We start from the raw sequence: 17,632 nt of genomic DNA, 5'->3' as shown, positions 1-17,632 counted from the left end.
GAGAAACACAGACTCTAGGCTCAGGCTAAGAGTAACAATGACATGTCTCCCTACAGGCCTCCAACATCTGTGCAAAAAATATAGACCTGGGCCTGGAAGACCTGAGTATCTACTGCCGAGCGTCTTGAGTTTCACCTTCAGGAGGGGTCAAGGCCCCGCTCTCTCTGTCTGCATCGATTCATTTTTCAATTCATTAGTTTGCCGTATGATCAGGCTGAGCTGCTCTCTGAAATGGCTGGCCATCAGGGAATACCTTTGGCTGAGGAATGAAGGAGACTACAGGAGGAGGGGGAGGCAGAGGCGGAGAATTGGAAAGCCTTGTTGTTTTTTTCATAGGCTGCGTTGTTTTCTTTATGACGGCCTTGTGTGTGTGCAGGATGGGGCTCTGATAATAAGGCTATGTGCTGTTCTGTTGTCAGATTTATTGCCGTTCTTTCGCCCTTGTTGCTTCCGTGTGCCGGCGTAGAGGGGATGTGGGAGAGAGTAAGGAGGCAGACACAAAGGAGGTGAGTTGAGAGAGAGAAAAAAAAGCAGATTCAGTGGCTACTTGGATGGTTGAAGGAGGAGGCCGGCATAATGCAAATACCGTCCAACAAAAACATCAAATCTTTGGTGTCTCTTTACTTTGTCAGATGCCATAAAAATGATTTTCTTTCAAAAAAGACAGAATCAATGATTGTCCTTATGTGAGTAATGCAGAGTGGACCTGACTTCACGATTCACCTTTTAGATTATGCTTGTTTCAGGTGAGAGCTTGAAATTTTGACTGACAAAAAAGATGATTGCATGGCACAAAGGATTTTTTTTTTTTTCTAGGGGCAGAGGACACATTCAGGCGGTCCAGGCCAGGTAGGGTTGTTTAAAAACAGGTTTCACAGCCAATTTCCCATGTCGCCTGTTGTTCCAACCTGGTTCCCCCAGCCCTCTGAAGGCCCTCTCCTTCTCTCAGGCCTTGGAGAAGGTGGTGGCGGATGTGCCCGGCTGCCCGGGGCTGGTACCATGGTCATCGTGCCAGCGGTCCACACAGCGGCGGCGTGCGTTCATGAAGAAGTTGCTGACGGTGCTGAGCTCCAAGCCGAGCTGCTGAGAGATGGTGATCTGCATTTCCTTGGATGGACGCTTGTTCTCCTTGAAGATGGCGATGAGTGTGCGGCGCTGCAGGTCAGTGAAGACTAGACGTTGTTTCTTGGGCGCCGTGTTGCGGTCCTTGTGTTGCTCCTGTTCTTTGCGCTTGCAGGCTTGGTATGGATGGCAGCGGTGGGAGGGATGGGGATGAGAGTGGGAGGCAAAGAGGGGAAAGAGAACACAAAGCAAGGTAAATATACAAAAGTGATTACATTTGTGACTGAATAGCAAAAACTGTGGAGGTGGAGGGAAGTACAGTGGCTGAACATCTTATTAGCCACTGCTTAAACACATAAAAACTAGCTTATACACCAGCAGAGATGCTACAGCTCCATCTCTATTGCCATATTAAAGTTGATTTAAAGCTAATCCATGCCTCCTGCCCAGTGGGAATATTCCTTCCATCCTGCAGAGTGCAGACAGGGAGCCAGCCTGCGGTGAGAGAAAGATGGGGGTGGAGGGGTGGTGTTGGTGGTGGTGGTGGTGGTAGTGGAGGTGGTGGTGGTGGTGGGGTGGGACTGGCTGTTGCCTGCTAGCTGGAGACACTGCTGTTTGATTCAATATTAATGCAGTTTGAGTCGCAATGGGGGACTGAGTGACTGTTGCACAAAAGTAAGCATTTTGTGTTGGAGTGTGTGTCTGTGTGCGTGGAAATGAGAGACAGAGGAGGGGCCGACGCAGGGAAAAAGAATAGGTCGGAGGAGAGAAAAGGCGCAGGAGTAAGACAAAGTGTGTGCGTTTTGTGTGTGCGCACAAGAACTAAAGAGAGGAGCCGAGCAGAGGAGAGGAGGGAGGGGCGGCGAGTGAAGGAGAAAGCGAGATATTGACCGACTTTGCTGTAGGAATTGGGGGGTTCTCTGTAGGGACTGAGGTCAGAATCCCCCCCCAGCAGGTCTACAGTCTGCTACTTCAAACAGAGCCCACTGGAGCCCACTCTATTGAGCTCTGAGAGGGTATTTATAACCCCCCCACCACCACCACCACCACCTCCACCACCTCACCTCCTCCCCCCCCCCCCCCCCAAAACACAAACACTGGAGAGAGGTGCTTGCACTGGCTGCTATGAGCCCCTTCCCATACACAGAGCAACTTTCAAAAGAAAACACACCGAGTGTACTCTTCTTTTTTTTTTTTTTTTTTTTTTTTTTTTTTCTTCTTTCATACATTTGGGAGGGTGTCCGAGGGGGTGATGGGGTTGTAAGCAGCCAGCGCAGGAATTAATAGTTAATAGAATGCTGTATTGTGGGTAAGTGTGTTGTAACTCAAAAGTATTTGTAGGAGACGTGTGGAAAGCAGCAGACATGTGGAGGGTAAAAGGCAGAAACGGCGCCCTGAGAGAGGGTGTAGGAGGAGTTGTATGTACTGTATGTGTGTGTGTGTGTGTGTGTGTCTTTGTGTGTGTGTGTGTGTGTGTGTGGAAGGTTAAGGCACCACCTCTGCAGCCACATGTTCCCCTGCTGACTGAGGATCGAATCCTGCCAGACCGGACTGTGTGTCCCTCTCAGCTTCCCTACTGTCTCAATAAAACGAGAGCAAATTGGAGAAAGAGAAAGAGAAAGATGCCATCCCTGTGGGGTCTCCACCTGCTGCCGTTGGTATTGTCTGATACTTTCATACTCGCCTTCAGTAATGTCTCACTCTCACGCTGGGTATGTGTGTGTGTGTGTCTTGATGCATTTAAGGACACTTTTTTTTTTTTTTTTTGCCACCTCTAATGTTTTACTTGTGTGTGTGTGGTGTGTGTATTAGTGTGTGTTTGTGGGGAGGTTGTGATTATGCTGAAGTGGCTGGAGCCAAGCAGTGGCGCTGTGTGTCTAATTACAGTGGAACAGAGCCCATTGATCAGCCATTGCAGTCCAATCTGTTTACTACAGACGTCTAACCTGCACACTTGCGCATCCATCATATTCATATTTCACATTAACACCGCCGCTATGTTTATCACGCAAACGCACAAACGCTAATATGCCTCTGCAAATTTGTCCAAACGCACGCTTTGTGCGTACAGCGTGTATATCATCGTATATAACGCTTTGATTTATTGTAGGTTTAAGGGTAGTAATGGTGATGAGGAAAGAGGAGGAGGAGGAGGAAGCTGTAATTTTATGGTTTGCAGTTTCGCTCAAATTATTTACAATGAGTCAGATGCTGTAGGTTGAGCAGAACGCATGATTCAAGGTGTGAGAAGGCTTTTTCACAAGTCTCGATAATCACCAATATTACAACATCTTGCGGTTATTGTGTTTTTTCTTTAATTACGTTGCTCCAAACACAATTAAAAAAACCCCAACACTCATGTCCTCTGTTGACATTTAGCTGCAACTGCAGGCCAACCTAAATAACACCGGCTAATTCCAGGGGCAAACACTGGCAGCACAGCTTATATCATGGATTTATTAGCAAATTGATTTATTTGTAATTCATCAATATGACAAGAATCCCTGATCTGCTTTGATTACGTGTTTGTAATTAGTTTTTTATAAATGAAGCTCATCGTTTGTGACTTGCAGGCGTCCGTTTTTGAGAAATGCTTGTATGAAACTTACACCCGTCTGACTTTTTCATATAAATTTCTCAAATATTGTCACAGATAAATCATCGTTTGAGCATCACAGCTGCAATAACAAAGATTGTTTGATTTTTGAACGCTGTGAGGGTCTTGCACTGCACATTATTGTGGAGAACTGATCTACTCCTGTCTGCCCACCAGAGACATGGAAGCCCCTCCGGATTGAACATGTGTGGAAGAGGATTCGTGTCCCAGCAGGACAATAAGCCTAAACATGCATCGGAGCTCTGCGAGGCCTGTTTGAAGTCCGAGGAGGATCTGATGCTCACACGTGTGACACGTCTGTTTCTCCACAGCCACCGGACCTCAATGAACGAGGAGGATGGAGAAGCTGGAAGTCTGCGGGGCGCTCGAGAAGAGGACGGAAGTAATGTGGATTCTAAATGATTATTGTCAGCAGCTGACTTTTCTAAAACAAGCTCCTTTTCTATAGTTTAACATTTGCATATGACATTTCTGGCTCTACTTTTGGCTTTTAAAACTAACACATGATATCAAATATAGCTTGATTACTGTTTTTGTTATATTAGACTCTGCTTTAAGATCAGCTTCCTCAGTTTTCACAATATGGTTAATATAGATTTTCTTTTTTTTTCATTTATTTGGAGCAGCTTCCAGTTGAGACCTGAGCACCTGTACTTCTTCCTGGTGTGTGACCTTGCAGAGGTATGCATAACAACACACACATGCACACTTACACAACCTCGGGGCCGGTGTCTCAAAATGCACAGTCTTAATAATTCATATTTAGAGTGAAAAGCAGCAGCATTTTACTTAGTTTTTATCTTCTTCCTTTTTACGGAATAAAACATTTTACTTTGCGCGGATGGTCTCCTTTTCCACACCGAGTGTTTACAGACAGTAAAATCGACGTGGATCTATGTAGTTACAGAATGAGTGTTCTTCCAAAATCTATGAATGGATTTGGTTTTAATTGGTCCACATACATGCGGCTTGGGAAACTAACTGCACATCTGTATTTTTAATTCCAATTACATTCTTTTTTTTCCACCTAAAACCTCAAAAGTACAATTAAAGACAGTAAAATCTGCACAGCTTCAGTGTAAATTTGTCCAACAAGCGCAGACAGGAGTCAGGCTGAGGAGGGTTTCTGTCTTAATGTGCCTCCACAACAAGCTGACACAGTCCTCCAGCTCCTCTCCACATCTTTCCACCGGATAGTCACGTCCTGCTACCTCCCCCCCCCCCTCATCGACCGCTTGCTTTGTGCCGTTTCGGTCGGCAGGTGTCGCTCTCGTCGTGGCCCGGCTGCACGGGGCGCCATAGTGCGCTGCCTTTGCTACAGGCGCTGGATTTAGTAATCAATATCGATCGATCGGTGAGGAAGGGGGCCCTGATTACTGAACCAAGCTCGGCGTAGAAAAGAAAAAAAATCGATCATTGCAGCTTTTAGAGCTACAGTAGGCACCGAGCAGAGAGACGGACATAAACTCATGCACAAAGAGCAACCGGACAAGAGCAGAAATCCCGGTTTGGCGCTGAGTGTTTTCTGAGGTGTGCGCCCTGCTGATCGCCTATAGCCTACGGGCGGAGAGAAATGTGATTTCTATAACTCGCCACAATAGAGCTCCTCATCCAACATACAAAGGCTGATTAACAAAACCACGTCCCTCCTGTGTTCCAGGGGTGTTTTTTTTTTTGTAATCTACTGTTTAGCACATTATTCTAATATTTATTTCCCATAAATAGAACCACAAAGCCCAAATAATCCTCATGAATATCAAATCCAAACATTTAAAATTCCTTCATGAGTGATTTTCCACAACTTGTGCGCGGGTGAAAACGGCGCAACTTAGGCCCATTTCTTCTCCACTGATGACATTAATATTCTTTGCTTCACGACAAACCAAGCGAGGTTAAGAGAAAGGCCCTGGGTGTTCAATATCGATCGATAGATTCGTGAATAATTCGTGTGTGAAATTCAGTTCGTCCAATTAATTATGCCTCGGAGGGGGGGAGTGGGCCTGGAGAGGAGATTCATGAAGGGGGCTGCATGGAGACGCGAGAAACGCACCGGTGCAGGAGGCTGTGATGATCCAGCTTTTCTTTTTCTTTTTCTTTTTTTTTTTGCTGTGAATATGAGAGAGGAGGGAAATACAGTAAATCATCATCACCTGTTTGTTTCATCGGTGTGCGTTTTTTTTTTCTCTCTTCCTTTCTATATTTAGCTATATGATGCTGAATATTCACAGCTGTCTGCGGTGCGGGGCCTCCTCTCTCCCTGCAGATGTGAGTCCATCTTGAGCATTAATCATTTATTGATCATCACTGCCCTTCCTGCTCATAATGAGAAAGTCAAACCGCCTAATATTGTGCCTATAGTGTTTTATGAAACCATGATTACGCATCTGCATAAAGAAGCAGGTTTCCAAACCCTCCTCCTCCTCCTCCTCTCTGTGTGCGCGGGTTGGAATCCGATCCTGTTTGTGATCCCTGCAAAGCAAACGAGGTCAACATAGTCTGCTGATTTAATTAATTTACCAATAAACATGTTTACCGGTTACGGTTCGGTGCGTTTATACACAGACGCACAACAACAACCAGTGCAGCTCTTTTTATTGTTGCAAGGCAATACTGTCCTCGCTGATAATCCATGCTTGTAGCTGCACTCCTCTCCATATTGCAAGAAGCGTGATTGGGCAATTTGATGTTTGGGCTTCGGCCTATTTATTAAGTAACGTCTCCGCTGTTTCTCATGGGCTGTTGCCCTAAAGATTGATAGCTGCGTGCGCATCCACACTGTGGCATTTGGCTGCAGGGCAGTGCCAAGCTCTCCCTCTCTTCCTCCACTCTCTCGCCAGGCCAAAACACTTCCAGCTCGATACTCCTTAATGTAATGAGTGAGAATTGGTGTTAATATACTGATAAAGCGGCACAATTTGTTTGTTTGCCTTCTCCTGCGACTCTGCTGCGAGGCATTTCTTCTCCAGCACTTCAATAACACTCAACCTGAACTCAGTTACACCTTCGCCCACATCCCACCTTTAAGTCCTGCTGCTGCCTGAAACATTTTCATTTTTTTCCTCCTCTCTCTCTCTCTCTCTCTCTCTCTCTCTGTCTCTTTTAGATTTGCTGCATCATCTATCATCTATCACAACCACCTTGCATGCACAGGATTTACATTTTCACTCGACAATATACATGAAAAACACACGGTTGTTATGCGCCGTGCGTAAATTTGAGATGCGCAAAAAATAAAAGTGCACCCGAGAAATATAGGTTTATTCAGCTCCTGTTTTCAGCCCAACGTGTTATTAGCAACGCAGTGGTTGAAGCTAAGAAATTGCACAGTGCTAAGAAAATTCAATAATCAGTGGAGGCTGCTGCCTGTGATGATCACGCTCCTTATGAGGTTTTAGATAATTAAACGCACTCAGCCATTTAAGCGGATGATTGAGAGAAGCGTATGAATGAAATTTAACCAGCATTATTTTTATTTTTTATTTTTTTTCTGTTGTTGACCGGTTTAATAGCAGCCTTGGTCCGCATGTGCCAGTTATTTGTACGAGTGGCTCCATTGTTGGAGTGATACTCTTATCTGTGATTATCATTGATTCCATTCATAATTGCTTTGACCAGTTATGCGTGATAGCGGTAATGATCATGATGCTTTATTTTTTTGTGCAACCAGGGAGGCCCACGGTTTCTTTCCCACAAACAACAGGTGTGGGCGCCGCTGCGTGTGTGTGTTGGTGCGTTTCTGTCCTTCGTGCATGTGTTTGAAGCTTCTTTTATTTTTATTTTTGCTCAATTGGACCTTAATATTAAACTGGGAAAAAATGGCCACATATAAAAAATGACGTTTCATCCTCAGAAACATATTGCTTTAAAAAAAATCAACTAATTGACTGCTTCAAAATGTGCTTCATAAATATTTCACTGCAACTAATTAACATTTAATCAGCCTCTGCGTGTCTTGTTTGGGATTTTTTGTTCTGTCTTTTCATTTGCGTAAATCCGTCTGAGGCTCATTTATAGTAAATAAATGAAGAAATAAAACGCATAGGAGAAGAAAATCACTAGAAAATAAAATATTTGAATTCTTGTGGAGATCGCTCACTGTTAACAGCTGATTTAAATCTCGCGGGACTACACGAATGCACAGAGGTCAATTAGGTCGAGGTTTGGAGCGTTTTATTTAATTAATATATTTACACCAAAAAAAGTCCTGCAGCGAGATGGGAAAGTTTGATCCACGTTATTTTAGCAAAAAAAATCTTTCAGCTCTCACTTCTCTTGCTAATTTCTTATTTGTCGCAGGAGAATCTGCAGTCAGATGATACTGTTTACTCTCCACTGGGGAGATGCAGACAGGTTTTCAATATGCAGGAATTTTTTTTTTTTCTTCTTCCAAGATTCAATTCAATACCGTCTTCACTCAATCATGTGGAGAGACGACAGAAATACTTCTGAGCCTTATTGCGGTGACCTAATTGCATTTATATGATCTATGCTCTGGGATGCAAAACAAAGCAGATTAAAATTGAAATAAATAGAGCGATAGTGTCTTTATCATTCTGTTACAGAATTGGACGTGCGCGTTAACAGAAAGCTGTTTTTATTTATTTTTACATGATTGTAGGGTTTATTGGAATCCTGATTTGTGCGCTTTTTTGAGGGAAAAACAAGTCAAAAGGCGTCAAATGTGTCAGGAATTTATTTATTTAATTATTTATTTAGTTTATTTATTTATCAATAAAATTAGGTTGCAGCATTTCAAGGCACCAAACCACCTGCAGTAATATACAATTAGTACAAATATTATTAATAATGGAACTGTCTGTTTTGTATTATGATAATATGCTACTGTGTGAATTTCAAATTAATATTATATTTAATATTGAAAACTATTAGACTGCAAGTAATTTTATCTGTACACATTTTTTTGAGTGTGTGTCAGGGGAAAATAATATTACACACACACACACACACACACACACACCAGTGTTTTCCCAAACATTCAGAAATCCTCAACAACCACTGAACACACAACGTTTTCATATTGTCTCACTAAAGCAGCAAATTAACCAAATTATTATTATTGTTATTATATATATTTTTAATATATATAACTAACCGAAGAAGCCACTTCCTTATATTTAATAACATGCAACACAAAGGCTATATGGGCTGACATCGATTCATTCATCAATTGATTTCACAGTCGTTTTGTTCCTTTGTTGATCTGTGTGGGGTTGCCCAACCGGAGTTTCGGGTTGCATCTGTGGGTACGATAAGCTGTGTGTGTTTGTGCGTGTGTGTGTGTTTGTGTGCGACTGTGTGCGAGTGTGTGTGTGTGTGTGTATGTGTGTGTTTGCGGTTTTGTTGTGATCGACCCTGCAGAAAGACTTACAGAGGCTCCATACAAACCATCTGGCTCTTCTTTCTGTTGAGATGTGATTTGTCAGCAGGAGAATTTCTGCTTTTACCTGCGCTTTTTTTTAATTATTTAATTTTTATTTTTACATGACCTTAGTGGAGACAGGATGTCCATTTTAATGCCTTGTATTGGCTCTCTCTACATTTACAGTGAGAAACAAATTCACGAGAGATGATTTTATTTCACACATATATATAAAGAATAAATGTAAAGATGATTCTTATTTTTCTCCTGCAAATATAGCATTTATTTTCCAAAAATAAAAACACACACCAGCGTGAGAATTTCCCAGAAATCCCTCCCTGTGTCTATAAATTCAAGATACGCTGTTAAACGACTTCCAGCTTTTATAGAAAGCTTACAGTGATCAACTGGACGCCCGCCTCTCTTCTCTTTAATTGCGTGGACAATGTCCTTGCCTTGTGTTCTTAGCCTGCGCATTAAACAAGCCATTATCGGGCCTTTAATAACCGATGGCCTGTCAGGGCGTCAGATAAGCAGGGAGTGTGCGGAATCACTGCTGCTTCAACGCCGCTGGACACTGATTTATAACCGCTCGCCCCCCAAAATACAAAGTAATCCGTTACTTATTTCTGTGGGAGCAGGAACACCTATCATGTGAACAGTTTTGGGAGCAAATGATGAGAAAACCCTTCAATTAACAGCAGTGAAATGATCATGAAACGACTGTGATGCGTTGCAGGAATCGCAGAGGAAACCATGAGCGCAGGCGCACAGAGGACGCACGGAGCAGCCACCGTTTTTTGGGGCACCCCGGCGTTACATAACTCCATCGACACAACGCTGATGCGCTCTGGTCAACGTTTTAATTGCACAACAGCCTGCTCTTTGGAACCGACACTTGCTTTGGCTCTTATGCAAACCAATACAGATTATGGAGGGTCAAAAGCCCACAGGAGTGGGGGGGGGGGGGTTGTTTGGTTTGGTTTTTTCACAGCATTCATTCATCCCACATTTTAAACTCCTCTTGTGCAGCTATGTGACTTCAAAGTACAAGGACGAATAATGAGATTTAATTATGATTATCTTAGGTTTTGGCCCCTTTGTGTGTGTGTGTGTGTGTGTGTGTGTGTTTTTGCCTTGGAAGGGGTGTGTGCGCGCAGTGCCATTAACCCTTTGATGCTAGTCGCTTGCATTCCGTTGACTCTGCCAGCAATTTGATTTAAAGGTCATTCTCTCCTATCGATCCGGTTTGGCGAGGGGGCGACGGAGTAGCGTAGGAATTGATCATCTAAAATAGAAGAGACGGTATTCGAGACTGTACAGAGTCCAGACCTCCACTGCATTTATAATTGCTAACCACGTACCCCGTGTGAATTGGAACGCGCGCGTCCGTGTGCGAGTGTGTGTTTGTGGTGCGCGCTGCAAGAGAAATGGGTGAAGATGTGGGGGAGACAGTGCAGGCTCCTGCTTCAGTCAGACTAATCTGATTTCTATTAAAATTACATTATTTTGAATAATAAGGTCGACGTGGTCAGAGCAGTGTGTGCAGGACGGAACAGTGTGGGTGGGATGTATAATAAGCGAAAAGAGGTTAAACGAGTGTGAACTTTAAGTCGTCTCATGCTGCTAATCCCACTCCATCACAGAAATAGAAGTGTAGGAAGGGGGGGGGTGGCAGCCACTAAAGCTCAAGTCAGCATTTGACAGTTTTGGCTAGAGAGAGGTGTTGCAACAACACGCCGGTGTCGGAGCATGCGTTTATTAGTCGCTCTGCTGTGCGTTATGAAAGGTGAGCTGTTAATGGGAAGAAAAGGTGTTGCATGGTGCTGGAGATGGAGAGAGGAGGGGGTTGCATGGCCGCATGGCGCAGCTCCAGAGATGGAAAGGAGAGGCCGGGGAATGGAAATCGATACAGATTCAGGGCTCGCCAGATCGGCCTTAACAATGTGGCGCAGACGCACTCTACATCCCGATCACATACATACAGGAGGGAAGAAACGAGGAGGCGACACGTATGCAGGCTGCTGCTGCTGCTGCTGCTGCTATGATGCTGTCCTGTGTTATGCAGCCATGCATCTGTGGATAAGAAATGGGGTAGACAACAACATGCACGAGATGGAAATTTCAAGCTCCCCTTCACCCATAGGAAGATTTCTGTCATTCTCAAACATGAGGATTTAAATTTAGGTTGAATCAATTGAGTTTTGTCTAGCACATACAAGCAGCCTCCTCATGCCTGGCTCCAGATAATGATGCAAGGCGCGAGATGTCATTTCATGTGGAATGAGCAACACTGAAGCCGGGATTTAAGCAAAATAGCCTCGAGGTATAACCTCAAGAAAATGACTGTTGCTCTCCCACCAGGGGATTGCAAAGGCGATGCTTGTACATGCGTGTCTCAGTACTTACAGCACACGTTGCTGTGCTTAACGAACAACGAGGCTCTGAAACCACAGCTGCACTGTTTACTCCCCTATCTTCCCCTCATCCATCAATTATTAAAGTACCAATCGATCATTTCGCAGGCCAACATCAAGCCATCTCTTCGTGAAAAAAAAAAAGAAAAATCCTGCATCAATCACATCTTAAAGCTCCATCCAATTAAACCCATTATCCTGGCTTAAGTGACCAACAAAATAAAAAATAAATAAAAAAAGAGGAAAGAGCGCCACTCCTGACAAAATTTTAAGGATGTTTTGATGAGCATCCCCCACCCTAAAAAATAAATAAACACGACCTCCAGTTTTGTGTGTGTGTGATTCAAATGGAAACCCCTGGTGGGCTTCGTGCTGGACTGGAAAGTAGGATGCAGGATGGTGTGATTGACGCGATTGTGGATTGTAATATTGATCGATGGGTGGAAGCTGTTGGATGAAATAATGGTGTTTAGAGCCTACAAGAATGCTATTAAGTATGTATTGGTAAAACTCCAGTTCACCACCTTGAACTGTCCTCAAAACACAAAGATCCTGCAGTTCGGTGTGGATGTTTTCAGCACTCTGGACAGCGCCTTCACAGCAACAAAGCTGACCTGCAAGGAAAATGGGCTAACTTGACAGGCTTGGTTTTGACTCACACCAAACGCTTTGTAGAGACAAATAAAGAAAAAAAAAATTACAAGCATGTTTGTGTAGCATGCACACCAATATAGGCCAATTTCATTTGGAGATGGGCGCCATTTTTGCCAACTTTCCTTTAAAGTATTCTAAATTTAGCGAGCAAAAGCCTGCGTTTATGTCACAATTATGATCCACTCCTGAAAAATGAAGGCTCAGAATGTAAAAAAATACTTCATAAAGATATAATTACCAAAGGAAAATGGATAAAATGGATGACGCACGGTGCGGAGGGAGGGGGGGAAAGGGTGCAGTGTGACTATGGATGGGGGGTGGGGGAGCGAGTATTGCTCCAGGATTAGGCCTGTGTAAACTGCGTGTAGTCCATTGAAACATGAATAGAGGCCTCCCACCCTCATTCTCAACAATGTTTTCCTCCGTGTCCTGTGGGTCTTGACCTGCACACCCTGGCACGTGCTCCGGCCATTCAGATGGTAATGAACCGACTGCGCTTTTCTTTTGGAAAGACCTTGGCATGCCATGGCACCACATCACTGTCAAATATCTATTTTTTAAAAAGAAAGGGCATAGAAGCAGGGATCTGGTGCTACGATGATTAAAATGAATGTGGGCCATTTATTTTTGGTGATAATATTGACTGTTTGAGTCGTGCGCGCTACCTGGATGCAACCAAACCTCAAAGAGCACATCCATGAGCGCACAACAAATGGAAAGGCTGTGCAGTAGCGTCGTTCTCTCTCTCTGTCTCTTATATATATACACACACATATATATATATATATACACTTTTTTTTTTTTAACAACAGCTGTCCCCTTTCCCAACCTTTTCCAGCTCCCGCCTTCCTCCCCCTCCTCTGCTCCAGGGGAGAGACCAATGGGAGAGAGTGCTGAGGCGGGATAATTGATAGATGCACTGGCTATCCTTATCGATCAGGGCTGTATTGACCCGACCAAATACATTGAGATGGAGTGTGGAATTCAACACAGATGCAAAGACGAATTGTTTTCATCGTTAATGCGATCTTTAAATGCCTCCCAAACCTCACCTTGCCCGCGTCTCTCTGTGACTTGTGCAGCTTTGCAACGAAGCCGCCTGTTTATGCAGCAGATGTCCAATAAATGCACTCTGAGGTGCTCAGAATATGTATTTTGATTTTAAAAGCGCGCTCCTGTTTGCTTGGTCTGCATATGAGCAGCACAATAGCTGGGAAAGCCTGTGTGTCTTCGCCTCTGGTTGCATTGGGAGATGTTAAGCGTGAAGGACACACATTCCTCCCCCCCTCCACCTCCACCACCACCACCACCACCACCAAACAGGCCTTTCTCTGCTCTGTTTTTCCTTTCAGGACCGGATTGTCATGTGTGTGTGCAGACACTGGCATTTTCGCATTAGCTAAGCAGGGCAGCTGCATTGATTTGTGTGACTGTGATGAATTTGGAATAGTAATTTGAATTTATTGATTGATGTGGCCGAGCGAGTATGGCCCAGCCTCACTTTCAGCATCACAACCCCCCCTCTAACCACCACCACCAACTCCTAGCCCACATGCGCACCGAGGATAATTGTGATTTTAAATGCAATAAGTAAAATGTTGCTCCCTGCATTTACATACAAGCCATTTGTCATTTTGCCCAACTGGAATTTCCCTGAGATCTACCGTGGCAGCAGGTTAACGCACAAAAGGCTAACGTGTGCTGTTTGCAGGAAGAAAGGTATAGAAATGTACAATAAAATGTACTTTAAAATGAAATAATTAACAACGCCCATCGCTACTGGATCAAATTATGGTTAAAGAGCAGCTTTTGTTTTAAATCTGCAACCCTATAAATGTGAAAAATGTGCACACACACACACCTCTTACACCTCTAGGCTGTCCTGGGCCTGACCACATTAAAATATGCAGGAGGTGTACGCTGCACAGCCCTGTGCCACTCCAACACGACGGTTGAATTGGGTTTTTTTTTATTTTTTTTATCCTGGTGCCGGTGTGGAAGATATAAAACCCCACAGCCCAATTAGCTTTAACAGCAGTGGCACTTAAAGAGACAATTGTGGAGTGTTTAAATCTTTATTTACCAGAACCCCACTAAATACGCAAAGGAACAATTTACATGCCATTAAGTGCTTTTCAATAGGGCATTGACTGGAACTAAAATATGCCACTATATCTGCTTAATTGAACTGTTCACTGAAATACGACACAGAAGCAGCTGATTGACGTTTGGAAGCGCAGCACGTCTAAACAGGGCCTTTACACAAACATCAATGAGAGGGGACCTCTCATTCACATCTCTGTTTTAACCCCACTGCTACGTTTTCATTTATGTCCTGTTAATCAGGTTGTAGGTGTTAAAGGGTTTAAAAGGGGGGCGGGGATGCGGGTTCAAATCACAGCTTTTAATGCGATCATCTTTGCGCAATAAAAATCGAGAGGATGGATCAAAGAGAGGAAACATTCCGGGAACCAGCACAGAGCGGGTTTGTGCCACAGTTCGTGTATATATATATTCCCAGTGTGTTATGAGCGGTCTTCAAGAATAGCACATATAACTTCACAAACCACAATCAGCAATTTCTCAGCTCCAGCGTGACCAAAACAGGCCTTAAATCAAATTTGGAGACGAGGTGTCCCAGAGTGCAGCCGACACAACGCAGACCAGAGAAAGACGCATCTGTTTGCGTCTCTGTCTTTCAGATCCAAATCGATCATTTATCAGTGCGCCTCTCTGAAAGGGGACGCCTGGACCTGAAATATTGATCCATAGGAGGTCATGCTCCCCTCGACTCTTTGGCGAGGCCTGAGACGATCCTTGTTTGCCTCGAAATTTGACAGAGGAAGTATTAAATCAAGTTTGTTTGCTAAATGCAAAACTGGGTGTTTGAGCTGCACCGATGCCAAAGTGCGGCTCTGTTTTTACCTTTAAAGTCATAGCTGCGAGATGTAATCAATGTCACATCCTGCTTTGATTTCCTTTGTTTGGCCTCTTTGCTTGTGTGTGTGTGTTAGTGTGTTAGTGCGTGCGTGCGTGTGTGTGTGTGTGTGTGTGTATGTGTGTGTGTGTGTGTGTGTGTGTGTGTGTGTGTGTGTGTGTGTGTGTGTGTGTTATTAAGAGGAAGATGGGGAAAGAGAGGCAGAGAAACGGAGGGAAAGCAGGACAGGGATGAATGTATTCATACTGTATCTATGCGTAAAAGTGCTACATGTGCGTAAAACCGAACATGTCTGAGCAGGCTGCCTCTGCACCTGGTCCACTTCTGAGAGTCGCCTCTTCTCTTTTGTTTATCACACCTCGAGTGTTGCACAGAGTCTGTTTATATCGTGGATTGTAGCATCAATCAAAATATAGATTTCCCCCAACATTTAACACCCCAACTGTCATGATGAAGTTTTACTCGATAAAATCGACTAATAACTTCTAGTAATGTCTGTTTGAGCAGCTATTGACAGTCTCGCCACATTGACTTCTAATTGATCCCTCCACATCACTCAGGTTGGGAGCTGTCTCCTCACTCACCTGCAAGCCTGAGCGCCGACATCCGCTGGAACTCGGGCTCCTGGAGCCACTTCCACATCCTCCTGAACGTCTCCCGGCCAGACTTGAGTTTACTCCACGGTTTAGGATTCCGCAGCAGGTCAGACAGAGTTCCCTGGGACCGGCACAAGATCCTCTGAGCAAAGATGGCCTGGGGGATGCTGTAGCGCTTGAGCTCTGCCGTTATTCGCTGTGCCACCTCCTTGGTGTTTATCTCCTCCACCTGCCCTGACCCAGCTCCCTGCCCGCCTCCCACCACCGTCTGCCTGTCCCGGTCCGACAGCATGGAACCGTTTGCCTGAGAGTGCGGATGGCTGTGATGGTGGATGCCGTTCAAGGATGTCATGAGCCCGGCCCCGTGGCCCCCGAGACCACGGGCCAGGTGATCCTCGCCTCGGGACAGCATGGCTGCGTGAGACTCGAAGCCCCCCGAAGAGAGCATCTTGTCGTTGGAGAGGTGAGCTCCGGGACCGTAGGCGCTGAGAGTCTGCTGGGAGCTGTGCAAAGACCCGAGACCGTTGGACAGCGGGGACAGGGGCTGCCCCATGCCGGACATGTCTTTGGGGTAGTGGCCGTAGAGGTTACTCATAGAGGCGAGGCTTCGGTCGTCCCTCATCAGGGTGAAGCTGCCGCTGACGTTCCCAGCTGCGAGTCTCTGGTGCGCCGGATGATGGTGAGCATGTGGGTGTGGATGGTGAAATTTCTCCGAGACGGTGGATATGGGGGGCAGGTGCTGCAGCGGCGTCAGCGTGGTGTAGGTGCTGCTCAGGCTCATCCCGGAGTCGCACGACATGGTCATTGCCGGGTGCAGGGGGCCAGACAAAGCGTGGTCTGTGCGGTAGTCCCCTGCTCCCTCCAGTATCGAGGCCATGCTGGACACCATGGCTGACCGTCCGTGCGACACCAAGTTCCGATGCGACGCCGACGACTGGCGCGCGTGTGGGGAGTTCATTAAGTCGCTCGTTTGATGGGAGTGAGATACACCGTGCAGATTTCCGATGTTTTCCATTGTAAGCTCCATCGTTGAAAGGATCTTTATTTCCACCCCTCTCGCCACTCTCTCGCTCTCTCCCTCGCTTCTCTCCCTCTCTCTCCCACTGTCGCTCTATCTCACACTCCTTTCCAATAAATTTTGAACGATTTCAAAGCCAAGCCATTGATTGTAGTTGCCTCTCTGCAGTCAATCCAGCATGGTTTTAAAAGATCGGGTCCCGGCCGCCACACAAACTGCGCCGCAAAAAACCTCTGCTCAGTGTGCGAAGGTGTCTGCGCCTGCCTGGATTTCTCTCGCTGTTGAGCACCTTCTACTATACCCAAAGCGCCGCTCCGCTCTCTGTGTGTATATTGACGTGCCCGCGCTCATGTCGAGAGGAGACCGAGCCTGTGCGCATGTGCGCGCCCCCGCGGTGGATCCTCGCGCTCGCGCACTCTGTCTGGGGCCAATCTGACGTCACTGGCCCCCGTGTCATGGGGTTGTTCGTGTTGCAAACTGAACCTCAGATAGCTGGAAAAGATTGCATTAGACAGTTCAGATAAAAACACAGAAGTGCGCTCCTCTGCAACATTTACACTCAGATGGATAAGAAGGACTCGCTCCTTGTTTTCTCTGATAAAAACCTTTTGACACGGCGCCAGCAACACATGTGATGCCTCCGTTGAAGGTTAAATATTAACCGTCTTGTGTCACACCAGGCCACGAGTGTAATGAGAAAATCATAATTTATCTTCCAGAGGAGGTCATAGTTTAGTTGCTTATTTTTCTACAAACTGAGGATGCGTAATTTCTGGATGCATAAAAGAACTACATCTGTGCGTAAAATAACCGCTTCTTTAAGAGGTTAAAACGCGAGAATTGAAGCTTCAGATCATGTTTGTGACCTTTGACACGCCTCATTTCTAACCAGAAATTACATTTGCATGCATTTTCTGAAGCCGAGAAGGTAAACGATCAAATGTTTCTTC

General features: G+C 45.2%; 1 protein-coding gene across 1 annotated transcript; it reads right to left on the bottom strand.

The window, feature by feature from the left end:
• Window positions 1-945: 945 nt before the first annotated feature.
• Window positions 946-16,691, bottom strand: onecut3a (one cut homeobox 3a). The gene is made up of 2 exons (XM_008277497.1): window positions 15,653-16,691; window positions 946-1,238 (listed from the first exon to the last, which is right to left on the bottom strand). The coding sequence occupies exons 1-2, from the start codon at window positions 16,689-16,691 to the stop codon at window positions 946-948; spliced, it is 1,332 nt and encodes a 443-aa protein (XP_008275719.1).
• Window positions 16,692-17,632: the final 941 nt, after the last annotated feature.

The sequence above is a fragment of the Stegastes partitus genome, unplaced genomic scaffold, assembly GCF_000690725.1.
Source record: "Stegastes partitus isolate 25-593 unplaced genomic scaffold, Stegastes_partitus-1.0.2 Scaffold99, whole genome shotgun sequence".
Taxonomy (NCBI): domain Eukaryota; kingdom Metazoa; phylum Chordata; class Actinopteri; family Pomacentridae; genus Stegastes; species Stegastes partitus.
This window is presented reverse-complemented; position numbering and strand designations above follow the sequence as displayed.

What these genes read in the sequence shown, in the direction of transcription:
- onecut3a (XM_008277497.1), bottom strand. Translation starts at nt 16,691, where the DNA reads ATGGAGCTTACAATGGAAAACATCGGAAATCTGCACGGTGTATCTCAC. An exon ending in GTCGGCGCTCAGGCTTGCAG is followed by an intron (nt 1,239 to 15,652) that starts GTGAGTGAGGAG and finishes ATCCATACCAAG; the next exon opens with CCTGCAAGCGCAAAGAACAG.